The 22938-nt window shown below is 36.5% G+C and overlaps 1 protein-coding gene across 1 annotated transcript; it reads right to left on the bottom strand.

Moving 5' to 3' along the window:
• Positions 1–10326: 10326 nt before the first annotated feature.
• On the bottom strand, positions 10327–21965 carry LOC135154128 (uncharacterized). Its single transcript, XM_064099397.1, has 2 exons — positions 21725–21965; positions 10327–13031 (listed from the first exon to the last, which is right to left on the bottom strand). Exons 1-2 carry the CDS (start codon positions 21950–21952, stop codon positions 12897–12899), a joined length of 363 nt encoding a protein of 120 aa, XP_063955467.1. The 5' UTR covers positions 21953–21965; the 3' UTR covers positions 10327–12896.
• Positions 21966–22938: the final 973 nt, after the last annotated feature.

Genomic DNA, 22938 nt, shown 5'->3' on the forward strand with positions numbered 1-22938 from the left:
GGAATAGTCTGTCAGTGCAGACTCTTCCTTAGACAAGGATAAAATCAGTCAAGGGCAGGGTCAGAAAGATAAGTAAAGATCATTCTATCCATATATTTTAGAAAACCAATCATGAAGATCGGATGACTTTCATGGCCAATGGTTCAAACTCATCTCAGATGATTTATATTTCTGAAAATTCTGAAGCTGATATTTTCTTGAAATGCAGACTAAAAAAGAAGAGAGCTGGGACAGAAAATTGGGTAGACATGGCCAGGGTCCTATCTGTCATGAGTATAACAAGGATACATTGTTCAAGTCAATGATGATCGAGGGACCAATAAGCCAAAGCCCTCTTGATTTCCCATGGTGCCTTGTTATCTACAACTAAGTCTAAAAATTCCCCAAACTTTCTTTATATCCATCTTCCACATGCACTCTGCTTTTATGCTGCCATAAAATTGAAGGAAAATGATTTGTTACTAGTTACAGTACCATCCAAGTCAAACAGTGTTCTACATGAAAAGGGGCAAAGGTCCTCTCCTAAAGGCCCCTCTTTCCCCCAAGATCTAATACTACCTGTGTGATTCCATGCCAAATATATATCCAGATCCTTACAAAAAAACTACAACTCTATTTAGCTACACCTTGGCAGCTTTCCATTCTAGTACTACTTATATGTCTTATCACATTAACCAATTTCTGGAAGATTCTTTTGAATATCTTGATAAAGTTTTCAGACAATTATCTACTTGCACTGTATAAAGGACTCTGTCATATCTTAACGACAATAGACATATAAAAAAATACAAATTTCATAAATAGTAGTTGATTAATTTTATGATTGGTTTCAACATTTGATGAAGAAGTAGAAAGGTACTTTCCCCATTTTATTTGCTTCTAGAATTTAGTCACAGTGCAATGAGGAAAATGAAATAGACTAATAAACAGGTTAATAGACTGAATTAAGTTCACTCTCACTTTCAAACTACATTATATAAAGAATGGCATTATAATGATCACATGCCTACTAATGTTGTAAATGTTATAGTCATCATCATTGCCATCATTATTATCATAATCACTTTTTATCTTCAAAATACCATGATGATTGTACAATACAAAGCATTCAAACTTCCCGTCAACCAGGGGATAACAACTTAGGCCCTGAATATTTTGAAGTTTGAACCCAAAACCAGACAAACTTTGGCCATGGACGTGACACGTCCCAGCTTTGGCAAAATATCCCCCTTCCCCTCCCCCACGAAATTCTAGAGGTTCAATATAAACTGATTTCTCAATGGAAAGACATTCTTATGCTTTTCACACTGCACTTTTTTCCCTTAACCCCAGGAAATTGGTGGGGCTAAGGGGGGGGGGGGTCTTAGCCCCACCAATTTCCCGGGTTAAGCTTAGCCCACTTCGTTTTCACCCTACGTTTTAGCAAAGTGGGCTAGCATGGTAAATAGTACGTTACTATCTGGCCCTGCAAAAAAAGCAGGGTTAGCCGGCTTATTGTGGTGCTAGCACCACAATTGCGGTGCTAAGAGATGCAGTGTGAAACGAAATAGGGCTAAGCAAAAGTGGGGCTAAGCATTAGCCAATCACAGAAGTCAAAATTGCACGTTAATCGCACTCTGTATGGTAAAATCATAAATATTTATGAGCTGTGTGATTGCCCGGGGTTAAGGCGTTACCCCGGCTAAGCAAATAGTACGGGGTTAAGAAAGACAGTGTGAATCGAAAAAAAGATAGTATGGGGTTAAGGATAGTCCGGGGTTAAGGATAGTATGGGGTTAAGGAAATACAGTGTGAAAAGCATATAAGTAGGCCTAAGCCTAAAAGTCTGGAGATGTGCTGTGCCACACCATTATTAGGGTCCATGGTCACACAGTACAGTTTCATATCACAAGCATTCTTTTATGCTTACTGTCCCAGTTGGACGTGGATTTCTGAGAATCATAATCTGAGACATTTCGCATGATGTTCATGTTCACATTTTTGGCACATTTATCATTCTTTACCTCTTGCCACTTTGAGTTGTGACAGTTTCGCATTCTTTAACTATTCATTAAACTAGACATAAAAATCTTCAAAATAAAAACTTCCAGCTCAGGTTTCAGTAATCACATTTTTACACTTCCTTTGCTTTCAGTATCCCATATTGTAAGTGCTGGATGAATGTACTTGACTATGACTTTGTTAGGCCAATTGGAAGTTAAAGCAAAATTCAACATTCATTCTTAATACATCCTATAAGACATGAAGACTTAGAGATAAATCTATATTTTAACACTTTACTTTTTGTTACTACCCTTCTTCAAGGCATAATATACTTTAGAAAAGATTTATAGATGCTTGAACATGAATTGTAGAAATTAAGTTGAGAGGGTTTAATGGATCTAACAGAAAAAAAATTGATTGAGTAATATTCATCAATTCAGCATACAATTAAAAATACAATTAGACGTATCCACGCCAATATAAATTGTAGTTAAAAAATGATGGGAATTGTCTTTCTTTTTATATTGCATGGAAAATGCAACTAAAAAAAAAAAACTTTTTGGAATGAAAATCACTGTAGACATCTGGAAGGAAATTCTTAATACCTAAATCCTAAATAATCAACAGAAATATCTGAAGAGCAATGGCAAATATAACATTTTTATCAGTATTTTAACCAGATTATTTCCGAGTGTATTGCCTCTTTGTAATACTATTATGATTCAGATGTACACAGATTTTTCACATCTCTAAGTGATACAATACTTGTAATTTTAAGGTTCAATGAGTCTATTTAGGCATTGACAAAGTATTAAAATCTACACATTAATACATGTTGTAAACCCATTTGATTTACACATTTCCTGGTCAAATTCAAAATATAGCATAACAAAATGTGACAAGTTAATGTGCATGGAAAAGACACTATCTCTAGGATCATGCAAAGATGCAAATCTCCTTATCCTCAATCAATTTCTACACAACTTACTTGAAAAATTGCATTGTAAATTTGGCATGAAATATTAAACTTGTGAATGTAATGATGAAATCAATGAACAAAGATCGTAATTCTAAAGATATTTGGAAAGAAGGAAAATCATTACAAGTCTTGTGCATAATTCAATTTTATTTTATTAATCACATGTGAATGATGATCCAAGCCATTTTATTTGATACTGAATATATAATCTTTATAAAAAATATCTTTTTCTAGAGAAAAGGGCTATTTAATGTGTCATATAGATTTCTTTGCCTTCCATCAACCAGTATTATTTGGCAGATGAGCAGTTGTGTTTAATTTAAAGGAGAATGAAACCCTTGAAACCAGCTGAATCCATATCAAAGAGAAAAATAAAAGAAACATATTGTTGAAAGTTTGAGGAATATTGAATGAATAATAAGAAAGTTATGAGCATTTGAATATTGAGATCACTAATGCCATGTAGTTCCTCCCATTGGCAATGCGACCAAGATCTGTGATGTCACACACGTACAACTCCCTCATTACTTTAGTACTTATTTCACTTATATTCTCACTTTTATAGAGTCTATCACAAGGTGAGGTGTTCTCTTTATGAGAGGACAAGTACAGAGGTTTCACAACATTATATCATTGATGAATCGTTTGTCATATGATTAGAATGAGCAAAAAGAGATGTTTTGGGGTATATTTTCAGTGTCCAAAAGGGGAGAGTTGTTCATCTGTGACATCATAGATCTTGGTCGCATTGCCAATGGGAGGATCTCCATAGCATTAGTGATCTCGACATTCAAATGCTCATAACTCTTCTATTGCTAGTCCTATTTTACTCAAACTTTTGTTGATCTTATTCTTTGATTTTTCTGCTTTCACAAAAGCTAACTTGCTCCAAGAGTTTCATTCTCCTTTAAATCTTCATACAAATATTTTTCAAAAGGTTTATGCAGTTGTGTGTCTATTGCTACATTTTATCATTGAAATTCAGGAACTGTATCTTTGAAAACACCATTTCTTTTCAAATTCAATGCAGACTGATACCGGTGCATCAGAGTTCTTCTGCTTGGTAAATGCCCAGATGAACAGTGCAGGTTAAAAACAGTTGACACAAATTGTAAAATATACTAATAATCATTACTGGAACTAATTATTACTACCTTAAACACAGCTTAAATGACAAGGATTGACTGAAAGAAACTTATATGCTTTTCACACTGCACTTTTTTCCTTAACCCCGGGATGTTGGTGGGGCTAAGAGGGGTCTTAGCCCCACCAATTTCTTGGGGTTAAGTTTAGCCCACTTCGTTTTCACATTACATTTTAGCAAAGTGGGCTAGCACAGCAAATGGTTAATCACGCTCTATAGTAAATAGTATGGGGCTAAGGAAGACAGTGTGAAAGCAAAAAAAAAGATAGTATGGGGTTAAGGATAGTCCGGGTAAAGGATAGTATGGGGTTAAGGATAGTCCGGGTAAAGGATAGTATAGGGTTAAGGATAGTCTGGGTAAAGGATAGTATGGGGTTAAGGATAGTCTGGGTAAAGGATAGTATGGGGGTAAGGATAGTCTGGGTAAAGGATAGTATGGGGTTAAGGATAGTCCGGGTAAAAGATAGTATGGGATTAAGGATAGTCTGGGTAAAGGATAGTATGGGGTTAAGGATAGTCTGGGTAAAGGATAGTATGGGGGTAAGGATAGTCTGGGTAAAGGATAGTATATGGGGTTAAGGATAGTCTGGGTAAAGGATAGTATGGGGTAAAGGATAGTCCGGGTAAAGGATAGTATGGGGTTAAGGATAGTCCGGGTAAAGGATAGTATGGAGGTAAGGATAGTCTGGGTAAAGGATAGTATGGGGTAGTGCTGCAAGTCAGGCGCCATGTTCGGGTTCGGTTCGGTTCGGCAAGGTTCGGCAGAAATTTGCCGAACATTGGTTCGGTTCGGGGTTCGGTAATGATAGACTGATAAAGCTATAGTTCATTCTGGGGGGCGTTTCATGAAAGGACTTGTCGGACGTTTTATCCGACAAGTCCCATTTTATCCGACAGTTACCATAGGAACAGTGCCTCTCAGCCAATCAAAATCACGGAAAGATGTCAGATCTGACAACTTGTCGGATGAAAATATTGATGAAACACTCCCCAGGTATACGTAGCGTACCAGTAGACAATTTGTACTTGATTGACTGCATGTGCTCGTGTGTACCTCTGTCACATCAAACCATTTTATCTCTATCTTGTTGACATGAAACTAGCGCTCAACGAATCAACTGTTATCTCGAATTTGATTATCTGATGACAGATTTATTGGGTAACTCACAGTTCTAAAATGGCGACTCTTCCTAGTCGTCCATACCTGGACCACACTTTGGATACTTGCCAAATTAACTACGCTCGCACTCGTACCAGCTATAGCGCTATACGCTAGGCCAGCGCATGCAGTCCCCTTGTAGCGGGACTCTGAGCTCATGAATATTTACATATACAGTCCGGCCAAACGTGATTGGCAATTGCATCACATACGAGGCGTCCAGCGCCAGTGCACTGAACTGTAGGCATAGTAGGGCCAGGGGCGTATCGAAGAAAGCGTGCTTATGTAATGCGCCTTTCGCTAATTGGCTCGATGGGTGAACTAAACCACCAATCGCATGTCGCTGATTGTCGCATCGGTACATACAGCCACGTGCTTTGTCTGCTCGCGAAACTCAGCTCACTGATTGAAGAGCAATTCCCGAGATTTCTATGATTTCATTGGTCAGATTTCATTCGACCATGAACATACAGACCAAGTGGGATGCAAAGTTTTACGACTGTAATGGGACAGGGGGAGTAGAGTGATCATCGAATTGTTTATGGTTAATTTGAGAAGTTGATAAGAAAGGGGAAAAAAAGAGTAAAGATTGGGGGTCATTTTCCCCCAAGAGATGAATGTTTCCGCATGGCTTTATCTTCATTCAACTTGTCAACGAGGGGAAGGGGATCTTGCTATATATGCTATACCGTAATCATTCATGAGTGTTTGATTTTTATTTTCATCTGATTGTTAATAATAAAAAAGATAACTTCACCTCATCTCATTTCTATATTATTTGTTTTGCGTCTCTCCTTTTCATCTCTAACAGTCACTCACTTTATTTCCCACTTTCACTGGATCTCTCGTTTTCAAAACTCTTTACTTCTCTCTAAAATCATGAAAACTAGACAGTAGCGAGCCGACACTTCAATAATAATGTCAATCACCTCAATCAGATCTTTATTCTCCGCCGCAACAATACACGAGTTACAATCTTAATCACATCGTATCGTAATTCGTAATATTAATGGTACTTCATCTTTCACTTTCAGTTTATTGAGCTCGTTCATTCAAAATACTTTGAAGATTTTCAAACAAGAATCTTGTTCGCCACCTAAAAACAACAATATTTTAGATAATTAGATTTAACCAATGAACACTCATACAGTTTTGGTTTTCTTTACCATGCTTCCGCGATTCGGCCACAGAGCGAGAGATGATGAAAGCCAGTAAAATGATTATAGCGCAAGCTCGCGCAACATCATTCATCGGATCTCCTTTCTTAATCAGGGCCGTAAAAACCACAATGTCAACATAAAAATGAAAACAAAATCTAGTAACCGCAAAGTAAGCGCATACTTCCAACATACAATTGCAAAGAAGATTAAATAGAGAATGCGCAAATATAATGATTAGAAAGGGTGTAAACTTATAAATTTATTAGCTGAAAGCCGTTTTTTTTTTTTTGCCGAACTTCCGAACCAAGTCTTAGTGTTCGGTCCGGTTCTGTTCGGTTCGGAAGTGCCATGTTCGGCGAACTACCGTTCGGTTCGGCGGTTCGGCTACAGCACTAGTATGGGGTTAAGGATAGTCTGGGTAAAGGATAGTATGGGGTAAAGGATAGTCTGGGTAAAGGATAGTATGGGGTTAAGGATAGTCCGGATAAAGGATAGTATGGGGTTAAGGATAGTCCGGGTAAAGGATAGTATGGGGTTAAGGATAGTCTGGTTAAAGGATAGTATGGGGGTAAGGATAGTATGGGGGTAAGGATAGTCTGGGTAAAGGATAGTATGGGGTAAAGGATAGTATGGGGTTAAGGAAATACAAAGTGAAAAGCATACCAGAAAGCTTCCATCATTTCCTGTGAATTATACTTTTATAGGCCCTTCTCTATAGGGCCGTCTGCACCATCCCGAGTTTTCAAATTAGCGCGCTATTTCTGATCCGGCAAATTATCCCGATCTGAAAAATCTCGAGATAGTTGGCGGTGCAGACGCAATTATCGCGCTAGTTCGTAGGATTAATCTCGAGATTGCAATCCCAAGTCAACACGGGTTTATTTGCAAAATAGCGCGATATTTTACGAATTATCCCGCTAATTCGTCGGTGCAGACGCACTCGAGATTGGACTCGGGGTAATTTATTCCTGACGTCAGTCCATAATGCAATTCGCGTTCCACTTCCGCCTTGGTCAAAACATAAACATGTGCGAAAGTCAACTTTATACATGCGAATAGCGTTCATAAGCAACGATGGTGTCCCACCAGTGAATGGATTTTGGGAGAGACCAGACCGTAGGGGGAGGCGCTCATCGACGATGGTCATATTCAATAACAACACTGACAGCAGTGTTGTCTTATTCCTTCGAAAAATGTGAGCAAATAGCATTTCTTTCCTCCTTCTCTCCCTCTCTCTCTCTCTGTCGTTGCCTCCTACTCCGCCATCATATTAAACGAAGAATACATCACTTCTTCACTCGCTGAGCTGAGACGATTGTTGCATAACACCGGTTGAATTCGGCGAAAGTGCTTGTGAAAGGAGTACATAGCTTGCATATCGCGGGAAGTAATTCAAAAGCGCGGGCCGCACCGTTGAAACTCCAAGATCCGAAAGTGCGCATGCTCGTAATATCGGGCTTGTTGCCTCGCTCGAGCAGGAATCGCTCTTCGTGGGATGGTGCAGACGGGGTTTCTTGAATCTCGAGATTAATCGCGAAGAGGGCTGATCGGGCTAAAATCTCGAGATTGAGCAAACTCAGGATGGTGCAGCACCGCCTTAGGAGTACTAGAGGCCATACTGATCCCTACCAAAGCCTATTTGTTAGGAAGCATTGCTCATTAGTGGGCTGTCATCAACTTGTGTACATTTGGTTCTCATTTACCCTTGGTAGAAGGTAGAACGTGATGCATTCCTTTCCTTGATCCACTCCTCATGAGCAACCAACATTCCAAGTAGTGGATGGAATATCACATGCAGAAATAATATGACATAGATGAGACATGGGTAAGGTGCAATAATGAAAATATTACACACCTATTAGGGCATTTTCTATTTTGGGAATGAACCTGCTCTATCCAAACAACCCCCATCAGACCACCCCCCCCCCAAAAAAAAAAGCTATTCAAACTTTTCACTCTTAGGGGTGTTGCAAGAAAACATTTGCAATCAATTGCAAATTTCAGTTGCCACTTTACAAGTGATATATCAATCTTTAACTAAAGCAAATCAATTTATACTTGTTGATTGTTACAAGAAGCATACCAGCAATCAATCACAAATTTACAATTAATCGCAAGACTTATGATTGATTTGGGGCCCTAGAATTGACTTGAAATTATTTAAATTTTCTTGCAACACCCCATTAGTCACAATATTGTCACTTACAAGAGTGACTTTAATTTATTATATATCTATAAGGCCCTTTAAAAGGAAGATGAAAATGTGTTATTTTTATCACTTTTCTTTTTTCATAAACTTTCTTCTCCCTCAAAGAGACATGATAATAATTGTTCAATCTGATTTAGTCTCAAATTTTATCGTATTATGTGTAGCCTTTGGAAATATTCATTGCATTTATGTCGGTTGCTTGAGCATTATTCCATTTTATTCAACCAAGAATATAATTCCCATCTATTCTTCAAATCACTGCCCTAAACATAGATTCTTTGGCCCATATTCTGAAGTCATGTTTAACTTAGACCACGGTCTATCTTTGTGCTAAAATTATAGGGAGCCAGAAAATAAAAAATTATGTTTATATCGCATATTTCTTATGTTTACTCTCTCGTTTCCTTTTGCTTTCATACTTCAGTTATCATTCCCAGACAATTATGAACAATTTGGTTGTCAAATGAGTTTATAAATTGAACTTGTTTTGTCAGGGATTTGTGCTCCAATTGGCTTTCCATAGTTAAACCACAGCTTTAAACGAGGGTATAATTTAAACCCAAGTTCAGATACGGGCCTTTGGATTCCATGTTCTTTTTTTTAATAATATAGGGTATTTATATTGCGCACATATCCACCTTGTTAGGTGCTCAAGGCGCTCCTATATTACCCGGCTAAGCTAGGCGTTCATAGCGCACACAGCTTTTTAAGGAATTTCTTCCTACCGGTACCCATTTACCTCACCTGGGTTGAGTGCAGCACATTGTGGATCAGTTTCTTGCTGAAGGAAATTACGCCATGGCTGGGATTTGAACCCACGACCCTCTGTTTCAAATTACGAAGACTAATCCACTGGGCCACAACGCTCCACGTTTAATGTATCATACAAGATCCTGGGGCCCCATTACATAAATAGTTATAGTAAATCTGCCATTCATTGGTATCTTTCATAGAATCCTTGAATTTGATTGGGTGTTGTGGACTGTTACCATTAAAATAACTCTTAAACAAGGGTACCCAGGTTTAATTTGATAACATGCACCTGAAAGCAGCTACAGTTCAGCAGAGAATGTGAAGTCACCAGAAAAAGTCTGGAAAAGATTGAAGTTGTAACGAGCCGTGTTTGACCACCTAGCGCTCTACCACATTCCAGGTATTTAGTACGCTGACACTCTACGAGGAAACAGGTAATTCACAGCAGAGGGACTCTCTAACATGGGACCTATTTCCTGACTTGCAATCAAAATTAATTAAAATCATATTAAGTTTTCTGGAAGTGCAAGGTGGGTAAAAGTAACAGATGTTGAAGGTCTTTGCCAACTGAACTATAACATGTTGAAACATCGACATACATCGTAACACAATTGAATGAAATCTGAAATAAGATGTAGATCTTTAATTCAAATTGAAAATGTATTCATAGCACATAATTCTAAAATCATCTCAACAAATATCACACAGTAACATTTGTAAAAATAAAAAAAATCACATATTATTACCAGCAATGGTTTTATACAGAAGTAATTATTATCCACTGTCTTTCAAAGTAAATTTATTTTTCATTTTATTATATTTCTTGTCCTAAGTAATCTCTAAAAGACAATTGCTTCTTACAAATAATGTGCAATATGAAATGTGATAATTAAAGGTGTAGGCAAATTATCTGAAAGGTTTGATTTTTTTTTTTTTTTTATCTGCATGAATCCTGACTCAAACAACATACAGAAGATGTCATGAAATTAATATGCATCAGCCCTATAAAAAAAGTTTTGCTAGCCTATGGAAATGCCATATAGGCCTTCTCATATTCACAGACTTAAACAAAAGCTTCAAACTGAAGTATTTCAAATACTTCATTTTTAAGAGTCATTATAATTAAGATGGCTAGCTTCGATGTATTTTTAAAAATAGGCTAATTTAATCAACGCTTGATTGGAAATGTGTCAAAGGTACTAACTAATCCAATTTACTTCAAGAACAAAATCCCTAAAATAGTGAAGAAAGTAATCCAGAGGGTGAAGTAGGGGAGAAATATTAAGCAATATGAGATAAAGTAGATAGTGTCATTCTGCTGTATCATCATTCTTAACCTGTTGAATACTGATTTATTTTATTCCTGCAGACATATTACAGGAACCACCATGTTCCTGTACTCAAGTGGTTAAGGTCCAATATTCAGTAACGTGTGAATGATGTTCTATTTGAGAAAGTGTAACCACTTTCATACCGACCCTGCTATAAAATTCCAACAAAGATCAGAAAATGTTAGGTCAATTTCACAGAGATATTTGCATAGTGAGAACTTAGAATGTGAGACAAAAATAATGAACATCCTTTATAGGAATGCAAGAATTAAGTCTTGTTGGTAACCAATTACTATAGGAACTTCATCTGCAAGTGTGAATGCTCAAAAATAAATAAATTACAAGTATTTTTTGAGCTGAACAAGTTCCCTTTGTCTAAGCCCTACATGTATTTTTGGTGAATTGGTGGGTGTGAATGGACTTAGTGAAGCACTTTAACTATAAACCAGCCAATAGTAAAATGAATTGTATATAATTTAGCTAATTAGATATTTTATATACAAGCAGATATAGCAGAGATGGCTTTGCTACTAGCAAAACCTTATCAGGTATTTCCAAGGGGGAACCATTTCTCATCTCTCTTTCTCTCAATTTCTTTCCATTTATTGGCCTTCTTCTCTCCCTCCCCTTTTTTTGTCATATTGGGGAACACTCCCCCCCCCCTCCCCAAGCAATAGGGGTTTACAGTCGAGCAGATCACTGGACTTCAAATTGGTCATGAAGGCTTCTAATTTGAACCTCTCCTTTATGAAGTCCATTTCTTGATAACATCAATTCAGTTAGTTCGATTATTTCATCCCTTTAAGAAAGCTTGTGAGCACGATTGAAGGTGTTTTCTTTAAGATTAAAAGATGATGATGTTACAGGGCTTCAGGCAAAAAGATATATATATGTTTCTTTTATTTTTGGGGACTACTTTTCACAATCTACTGCATAAATCTGCAACATTGCATTGAGCATTACACGGGGGAGGGGGGGCGGTGTGAAATCGCCCCTTACCTGTGTAATTTTTTTCTCTGCAGGATTTATCTGGTATCTGTATATATATCATAATACACAGACAAGTGACACAACCACTCCACCCCACCCTCTCTCAACCCTGGGTGGACGCATTCAAACTCCCTAGAGGAATGACCCCATAACTCCAGAGGGCAGCATAACAGTGTCATGACATTGGAGGGATTGAATGGATGAGTAAAAGCTGTGAATTAATTCATCATGTCAGTTATGACAATTTTAGTTGCCATATCCATGTTTACTCTACTTCAGGCAGTGATAACTGAAGCATAAGTGGTAATGATGAGTCAAAGTAAGGTTATCATGGTCAGCCATAATAAACTGCTCACTTTCAGGAAGATCAATGGTCAATCTAAATGGTATTGTTTCTTCTTTTTTTTGTATTGATGGTCACTCGGAGGTGATGATCGACTAATGGAAATGGCGATCATGTGAACTTTGAGGTAATAGGCCACTTAAAGTGATAATGGGCTATTGTAATGATATAGGACATGTAACTTTCCATTTGTACATGTAAATGGTGATAATGGACACTTAAAAAATAATGATGGACCTGACAGGTGATAATAAATGGGTCTTGATGGTGAAAATGATGAGCACAAATGAACAAGTTGACCCTGTTCTTCCAGACATCAGTTATACCCCTTTCATAAACCTATCCTCCAATTAGCCGCCTAATAGTAATGCGGATAATTCAATAAAAATTGCGTTCACAAACTCCGAAAATTATCCGCATTATTTTTACGAGCGCCCGTCCTGAAAAAGGCGGATAATCGTCATGACAACTGGACACGCCCCCTCCGATGCGGTTGTGTTGGAAAAGGGTGACCTTGTGACCGCACCATGGCAAATATCCGCATTATTTGGAAATACGTTCATAAACTCAAAATCTTGTCCCGATGCTGCTATTATGCGGATAATTGCAGCATCAAAATAATGCGGATAACTCTGGTCCTCCTCCGATTTTACGACCAAATTATGCTGCTATTAGCCGCATAATTGGGTTTATGAAAGGGGTATAAGTGGATACAAGTATGGGTAATGATGTATGTCACTCTCTCTCTCTCTTTTCCTCTCCCTTTCACATTACACTCGTTGTCTGGGTAGGGGTCACCCCCCCCCCCCACTTTTATACACAATTCAGTTCAGTTTAGATTGTAATTAGCAATGATTCTTACCACCTCCGCATGAAGCTGAACAGGCTGACCATCCTCTGTTCTTCCAGACATGAGTTAGTGGATACAGGTATTGGTAATGAAGTTTCTCGCGTGATCGTCTGCTGTCTGATAAATACACCTGAAAAGCAAATCAAATAAGGTCTGTTAAAATAGACTATATCCTTCTGTAGATTTTTCATCATTAATTATTAAATGAACAATTGAAGTTGAAATAAAGGTTATATTTCTTCAATTGAACATTGATTACATATATTGTAACTATCAAAAAAGATAAAAGGGATACTTTAAAAAGATATCTATAATAACATATCACTGGATCTTGCAAAATAAATGTAAAAAACAAATAACAATTAAAGAAAGGGCATCTATTTATCAATTTTCACCATCAAGAATAAATAACGTTTAATTTTATATTACATAGACTTATACATGGGTACATGGGAATCTCTAGGGGAATTGTTAGTTACATTTGTATCAATTCATTAATATCATACTTGGCTCGTTCATTAATTAACTACTAATTTCCTCACATAATTATTCTTTCATCTTCACCACCATTTCCAAGAAGTCTAAAATCAATAGACCAACTTGATTTTTATCTCTAGATGTTCCCAAAATCTTCCAAATAAAACTGTTTTTAATCATTTTTTAAACTATTAAGATTATTTCTATTGCAGACAACTTCCTTAATACTGCATCACACAGATAATATCTTCATCTTTTCGTTTTCTTCTAGAATATCTGAACTTCTGAATAAAACAGCAGTTTTTACTGCAGTTTGCAGCATAAAATGTTCCTGACAAATTTAAAAAGTTTCACTGTACAAATAATTGGATGACATGGGGAGGTACATCAATAGATATTTGTCACTGATATACATTTTATGATCTTGGAAAATTTAATCTGACATCTTCCTAAACATTGAGTGTAGTGAGAACCAGTCTAGATGTAATTGAGCTCCAGGACAGGAAGTTGGCACTACTCCGATCTCTCATACTGGAGGCTTACTGACAGACCACAATGTAACGAGTGACTAACTACGTGAAAGTATTTGACCAAAACATGACCAACTTCAAATGAAAACCCACGACTCCTGGTTCAAGGGTATGCTGGCTCACAAGAAAGACTTATGCCGACTAAGTTTTGAGGAGAAGATATCATTAACCAGAGTTTGGTGATTAATATAGGCAGCAATATTGACAAGATGACTAACCTTTTGTATCTGAGCTACATGATTACTCAACTTACGATTAAGAACCTGTATTAATATCACTTGTAAGTACATGAGTTTAGACACATCTCAGGTCAAAATGTGAAAACAACCAATACAACACAGACGACCATCAGGAATGTGATATCTTGTTGTGGATCTACAAATAATGCTCTGCATATAAGGTTTCATGCTCGGCACATGGGATTTAAACTTATCCCACGCAAAGGGAAATCTCCTAAAATGATTATAAAGAGAATGCTGTATGAGGACATCACTCGTTATGTGAACAATCAGTCACAGGAAATAAAAAAAAAATGCAAAAAAAATGATGTCACTCGGAGGGTGGACACCAAATACATTTTCATTTTTCTGATCTCCAGAAAACTCTGTAAAAATTGATGTCAAAATATGCAGAATGTAAATTTTGGGGAAATAATGTTATATGTATTATTTTACAGATATCAATAAATGCATGTCTATCAAAATAACTGCAAATCTATTATGTGACTTCATGGGTGTATGATTTATATGCCAAGACCTCATATCCTAGTGTCATGACGGATATGTGTTTAACTTTGCATGCTGGACATATCTCTCCCAACCACTGTGTTTTCCTAAGCTACATGTCAGCACTGACAAGTTGTTAGATCTGACAGTTACTATGGTAACACTCAAAGACCAGTGCTTCTCAGCCACTCAAAACCATAATGATTTCACTGATATTGTCAGAACTGAATGTGACAATCTATTCAGTGCTAAACTCTCATTACAAAAACCCCAACATTATATTAAATTTTTCCCAATGATTATCGATAACACATTTGTTAAAAGTCTCAAAGTGGAGGGGCCCTAGATATTTTTCATCCTGGTATTATTTGGCATATTATTGTCTCGAATTCATCTTTGAAGAATTTAAAATTCATAGTCTTTTGTACTTATTGCATATGTTATTAAACGTTTTATATATATATATATATATATATATATATATGTTTGAACTATTCAATCAAAATCACTGACAAAAAGTTTCATGAATTCTTACTGGAGTATCAGCCATTCCGAACATTATGGTCAAGTTTGTCAGATAAAAATAAGTTTACCTAAGTGCATTCTCAATTCCACTTGACAATACCTGTCAACGTTCAACAACTATTACAAAGCTGAAAATAATACTTACAATTAAATTTGCACTCAAATGAAAACACCTGTACGTTTCAGAAAGAGTTTTAATGTGTTTTACGTAAAATTTCTTCCCCAATGTTCGTACTTTCCTAATCGTTAACAGACACAGTTTGTTCGTCTACACTCTCCAGCATGTGCTTATTAGAATATTTGAATACTTTATCTTTTACGGTTGATATATATTCTGCATTAAATCCAGTCTAGCTTACATTTGGAAAAAGTTTTTTAAAGTCTTCGGAGCAAATTATAGACATAAAGACAGTTTTATGTATGAAAATGCATTTCACAAGCTTCCAACACAATGAAACTCAACTGTGAATAAAATTTTGCAAGAGATATATGGTGGATACATGTGATAGAAAGAAGAACAGAGATAGCTGCAAAGAGTTTATAGTTGAAAATAAAGTGAGATGAGTGATAATGAGAAAAAGAGAGTGATGGATAGACAGACAAGAGAGAGGGAGAAAGTAAAAGAGAGAAAGAGAGAGAGAAAATAGAGGACAAAAGTGATGAAAGGACAAGGACGAGAATATCTGCAATCTGATCTCGCAAGTCAATACTGATCCATGCATATACATGTAGAAGTCATCTACACCCATCAATCGAACCTTTCTACAAATTTTCTCTCATTTTTAAGTAAAATTATATTTCATATTTCAAATATTTGCTGGAGACACACTTGATAAGTTTCTGTCTGAGAATGCCAGAGTTATTTAGTTTGTAGGAGAAAAGTGGCATGCGTTTCATGATGAGGTTGACATTTTGACTTTACAAAACTGCTTTGGGATTTCTTTACCCATTTCAAGCGTTTCAATCCATGGAAAAAGAAATTAGATTGACACAAGATTGATTTTTTTTTCAAAAGGCATCAGTACTTTTCTAATTATATCTTCTTTTTAATGTTGTAAGAAAGTAATTACAAAGAAGTAGAGAAACCAATGCCACTCCTCTGTAAAGTTAGGACATCATTGTAATCACAATGCAATTAATGCAAAATTCTGAGTCCAAAAAAAAAACTGTCACTTCATAAAGCTGTTAAGTTACGAGTTACGAATGACTTAACGCACGACTGCTGATCCTTTCTTGTGCTACATGATATGCAGATGTATATGTAAAGTTGTGCCTAACTATATACAAACAGCTTTGAGAAAGACTACCCTGGTGCATAGGTGGTTTCAAACCCCCTCGATCACAAGAATCTCCGTTAAATTACGAGAACTTTTTCATGCTAAAAAATACCAGATAATTATTCCCGCATTCAGACTGCCCCGAAACACTCTTCGGGGAAATTTCTCGAAGTTATGAGCATGCGCAGTACTGTCTGGTAGCAGACGGAGAAGCGCGCGCTTTTCAACAGCAGTACGTATTGCGATCGTGGGACAGCCAGCCGGGGCGGGAGATCCGCCTGCAGCCGGCCTAGCTCTAGCACGTACTAACTATACTCGATCATATGCGCAAATCATTTGTTCCCTTGATCATCATTTGCACTAGATTTCTCTCCACATTGAAATTAAGGCCTTGGTGGCCTCCTCACTCCAGTGCGATGTCATCTGGTATGAAAATGTAGAATACCCGTAAATATCACCCTTAATTCGTAAAACTAATTATTTGAAGAAGAAGAATCAACTGCCGAGTCAAAGTCAAACCCCGAGTCACGTCGCATAAAAAGTGTACGTATGTTTATGGCTGCATGCACTGGCGCAGGCCGCACCGGCTTGCTCGCTCGGTAGACCTCGCATGAGCCTCGCATATCCATGCATATCGAACAGCGCGCGCTATGCACCGGAAATTCACTTATCGCGGTGATCGATGGGATACAAGTTCTCGTACTTTGCTTTCAGATTGACAAAATACCCACGACCTTGGAAAATCCCCGCGAAAGTTCTCGTAATTTCGCCAAGTACCTACTATTTTTCCGGGTATTTTCTTTCGGGGAAATTTCGCGTAGTTTGCTTTCACATTGCCAAAATACCTGGAACTGAGGAACTTTGAGGCGGTCTGAAACCACCTTATATGAATGAGAAGACATAGCGAGTATGTGAATGAATGAATGAATAAATAAATATCCCCACGTAGCTGATTTTTACACTTCAAAAACATATTCCAGTTGTTCGTAAAGTTGTGCGTAACTTCACAAACAGCTTTATGAAACACCAGTCAGGTCTATATGATTGAGAAGAGATAGCAAGTATGTGAATGAATTAATAAATAGATAGATGAATTCATGAAAACAAATAATCATATAATAAAATAAGAAACTATCTTTAATTAATTGTAACAGTCATAAATGTTACTTATAATGATGAAAAATATTTATAAAAAAATAATGTTCAAGGACTTGTGATACTTTTATCAATCAATTAATCCGGTATTCTTGTGATGGCTGCAATACTTTAATCAGTAACGTAAAAAAAATATCTTACTCCAGTTTAGAAACTTAATCCCATTGAGAACTGAACAATTGTGTTTTATTCACAACAATACTTCTTCATTGCGCCAATATAAAGAAAATAGAAATTACAGGTTAATTCTGAGCGGCAGCAGCACTTGCCTCAAAACACAAATATATATCAGAAGGGCAATGACCATGCTGACAATTCAATTGTTACATTTTCCCCATATCCTTTCACCAGCGATGGTCATAGTTTTATTTAATACAGGATTATAATTATTGGCCAGGTAATCATACCTTTGAAAAGAATTTTTCACATACCAATTCAAAATAAAATTGAAACTTCACTGCTAAACGACACCTTTAATGAGTGATTTTGTGTTCAAATTGAACAGCCATTATCCTAATCATAAACATTGTAATCCTACCCTGAGCCACTTCACAACAAGGTGTAAATACATAGGGGAATGGTCAATGGGGTCAACTGAGGACAAATCTCCCTAGATTCCATTGATGTCAATGGTTTCACTCCATCCAATATATTTACGAGAGCAATTTTCATCTGTCTCTCCAGGGGTCAGTTGCAGGAAGAGTTTTGTTTGAACACAACTCAAATGATTCAAGCGCAAGTCCCTGATATGCACTTTCATTGGTTAAAAATCAATTTGATAGCGATTTTTTTTAGTTTAATTACAACGCAACTCTTTCTGCAAAGGGCCCCTGATATCACTCCTTGAAGAGTTATGTATTCAAACATTTGTAAAAAATTATTCACTTTCTAATGACAATTATTATGCTAAATCAATGATGATTTCAAGTGATTTCTGATCTTACCATTTCTCCTAGAGGAGAGAAAATTTTAAAAAGACCCTTGCTATTCAGATTAATAAAGTCCTGAAGTATCTATAATAATGATAACAATAATAACCCAGGTAAAAGCCAATGTGGGCACAATGTTGGAAACTCAAATGTCATCAGGCGTTAGAAAATCTTGATGGATCAACAGTGAATAGACATTGGAATCTGGTTTGATGGAAATACTGTTCGTGTCCAATCCAGCATTCACGAGGCCCAAAATTTAGGCCCCATAAAAATGACAGATTAAGTGGCCATCAAATTGTTTTCTTACTGAAAAATCATAATGCATAATTAATACATTTACCCATGTTAGCAAGTTCAGTTCCTAAATCTGTTCTCCCAGTGGCCATTGCTTGACAAGTTATTTTTACCCCAGCTTCAATGAAAACAACATACATATAAAGGGCATATCATAGGGCATATCATAGACAGGGTGTAGAAATCAATTACAAGCAGGAAATTATTATGAAAATAACAAACCATGTTTGTTCAGATAGGCCTACTAATTTCCCAGGTCAAGGAGCAGGAACATTTTAGGTGGTTTCAAACCGCCTCGATCACAAGAATCCCCGTTAAATTACGAGAACATTTCTAGGCTAAAAAATACCCATTAATTATTCCTGCATTCACACCGCCCCGAAACATACCCTTCGGGATAAATTCCTGAAGTTAGGAGCATGCGCAGTATGGTCTAATAAGCAGGCAAGGCGCGAGATTCAAAACCACTAGCCCAGCAGCCACCCACGGCGCCCGCGCCCAACGACACGCTGGGCTAAAAGTTCCCGTAAATTGCTTTCACATTGCCAAAATACCTGCGACCTTGAACAAATCCCCGCGAAAGTTCTCGTAATTTCGCCAAGTACCTATTATTTAGCGGGTATTTTCTTTCGGGGAAATAACGCGTAGTTTGCTTTCACATTACCAAAATACCTGGTATTTTGTGATCGGGGTAAATTTCCCGATCAGAGAATACCTGGAACTGACGAACTTCGAGGCGGTCTGAAACCACCTACTGTGATTATGTTCTCCAGGGATAATGTTATTGTTATGTGATTATATTGACAATCAGTCAGAGTTAACGCATCTTGCCTAGCCAATTTCAAGTCTTTTTAAAGGGGTATGGGTTGTGCATATGTGCCCCCTTCTCCTCAGAGTGCTAAATGAGTAAAAACTATAACGCACTGTTTAGAAATTTAAGAATGTTATTTAGGCCTGTTACTCAAACAACTATTATTTTAAACTTCAACAAGTCATTTGAAAATGTTAAATAATTTTAAAATATAAACAAATGTTTAAAAGTTTAACAACTCATGAGAGTGAAGGGTTTAAACATCGTGCCAACAATTTTTTCCTGTATAAAACATTGGTCACTCTTGAATATGGGCATATCGGTACTACAACACAGTCATTATGATCTAAAACCATTATTTTCTATAGATTAATGAGCAGCAGGGCTTTTAGCAATACACATTCTACATCCTATGCTCAGCATTAATTGTGCAACACAATTTGAAAAATGTTTCACAAATAATCGTCCAAATGTTTACCATACATACAATATGATCAGTTTTGCTCTTTCATACTCATTAGTCCTTATTGTACCCTCCTTTGTATCATGTTCATAAAAACATCTATTTTCATTATTGTTGCCAGTATATATTGCGGCAACATCAAAACTTCCTGCATGCCTACGCATAATGTACTATTGGACTGTTATATACATCTATTTGTATCAATGTTGATTGTTCCTCTTCTACCCACCCACTAATCTGATCTACAGAATTCATAGATTATTCTAAGCCTGCAATTAACTCACATTACATGACCCAGGTCCCTAGGATAGTCATTACAATGATGTGATATATCATGATTTTTGTTTTGTTGTGTTTAAATACTCTTCTAATTTGTAAATTCAAGATTTTTACTTATATAATTATCTACTGTAATGAAATGATAGCAATAATAATTGTTTTTGAAGGGTGTAGGAATATGATGAGCAGCAAATTTTAATACAAACAGATGATGAAGATATGTTTCTTGAAAATGTTATGTGTAAGACAAAAAATGTGTGATCTTTCATTCAAAATTGACAATAATTTAACAAGAGATAGTTCATGATCCATAAAATGGATACACATGCTCATTTACATCTAGTAGTCCTTCCCATTTCATTTTGCCACTGAAATAGATTTAGATTTAAATTGATGTTATTCTGTCATTTTCTTTTTATAGGAAGAGGCCTGGGGATATGAATGTGATTTGTCCATGATCTGTTTCCTATATCAAATAGTTTCCTTCTGTTTAACCTAAAAGTGTTTTTTTTCTCACAGCAAAATAATAAAAGCTGAAGAAATATAACTTTTAAGCAGACAGATCTAAGTTATATTGATAATAGGCAAATATACTCAAGAGACCAAATGCAGACTGCTGTGTTACAAATTCAAAAAAAAATCTTTGACAAACCAAGCCATGAGATAATGGTCAAGTGACGCATTAGCATCTGGCAACTCTGCTCCACGTGTAAAAGTATTTTCTTACCTACAATGTAGAACTGCATCAAAGGTTGATTTCTATCTAGAAGCAAAAAAACAAGTCACTGTTTATGAGGGGTGCCGCAATTAGTTATCACTCATTTTTACCCCAGGATCATGATTTAATAGATGTTGTGAAAGACGTTCCTGTAGAATCACAAATTTATTTTAACATTCATTTGAATGTTACACAAAGACATGTTTATATAATGCTTTCTGTTCTTAATTGTCCTTGAATCTTGTCTTGTTTTTCTTGCTATATGCTTTCCCCTCATTCACTGGGCCTGATTTAGATAATTATAAATCATATTTATTATTTTGCCACCACGTCGGATTATTTCGTCTGGTCGGGCAATGGTGTAAAGTAAACCTGACCATCTGAGAAAAAGGCCCGTAAATTCTAAAAAGGTCAGGTCCAGTTTACCTGACCCTTTGTACATTTGGCTATAATCTTTTAAATCATCTGTAAATTGGAGCCGAACATTTGTATATTTGATTGATAATTTTCAAAAAGTGTTATGTAAACTGGATCCGAACTCGCTGGAATTGAGGGGCCCTTTTCTTGATGGTCGGGTTACGCAATTGCCCGACAATACGTGATAAACCAACGTGATGTCACAAGCCCTCTTACTTACCGTTACCACAAGATCCCGTTTGATGATCTGATCAATGAGTATCTGCTCTCTCCCACTTCTGAATCTTCTATAGTATGCCACTGTTCCTCCAACGGGATACAAGGTGTCTTCTGCCGGACCTGCTGCCTGATTCAGCCCCTTGGTGTCATCGATCTCATGGAGTCCTAGGGTGCTTCCAAGATCTTTACTTGATAGCTTGATGGTATGACTACCAGTAGGTATTAACATTACATCCTGGAGACCTATAGGTACAAAATGATATAAAAAAAACATTTATCCTTTAGGACAAATTAAAGATTAAATTTGAAACATAAATCATACTTCAAGTTCATTCATTCATTCATTTTTACTTTGATCACCTCAAAAGTTACAATTTTATCTAAACTATACAGAGATACATGTATTTATAAATACACAGCTAAGTACATGCATTACAACAACGAAAAATAAAAGGTGAAGTCCACACAGCAAGTTGATTTGAATAAAAGAGTAAGAAGTAGTAGTATTCTCAAGTTTCACTTATTTCCACATAACAGTATACGCACAACACAGACAGCATATGAGGAAATTGAATAGAAAATTAGGTAAAATGGAAGATTGTCTTGTAACAGATTAATGTATCAATCCAAATTCCTAAAAACAAAATAGGCCATTACTTCTATGTAAATATAACACATATTCCCTAATCAGCAGCTTAAATCAATTACAACTAGATAATTTTTAAATAACATAAAAATATCAAAAAGCAATAGAATTGGTTATTTTCAATATTTTGGCATGAATATCCATGAATCTGTATATGTTGTAGAGGAAGACATAATTAAAACAAAGCTTGGACAGAACTGTACAAATATGCACTATGCAAACTAGCTTTTAGTGACTTGAAACAAAAATTAAGAAAAGGCCCTTCTCTCCTTGCGGTTAATTTCTACCAAGTTTCTGCTTTGCAAACCTATTTTTCTAGTAGATCCAATGTAGGATTACTTAATCTAGAGATTACACTAATCTCATTCTCTAGCTGTAATTGATATGTTTCCTTTGGGAGGTGAAAAAGGCCTGACATCCATCAGCCACAATGAAGAGCTCAGCTCCAAAAGGTTTTACATCCACTTTTGATGAAAACTTCAAACTTTTGCTGTTACACCAATATGCAGTGCTAACCATAAAGCTATTGTTAAGAAGTGGGAGAATTGGCACTCTGGATATTTCACTGC

This window comes from Lytechinus pictus, chromosome 5 (genome assembly GCF_037042905.1).
Source record: "Lytechinus pictus isolate F3 Inbred chromosome 5, Lp3.0, whole genome shotgun sequence".
Taxonomy (NCBI): domain Eukaryota; kingdom Metazoa; phylum Echinodermata; class Echinoidea; order Temnopleuroida; family Toxopneustidae; genus Lytechinus; species Lytechinus pictus.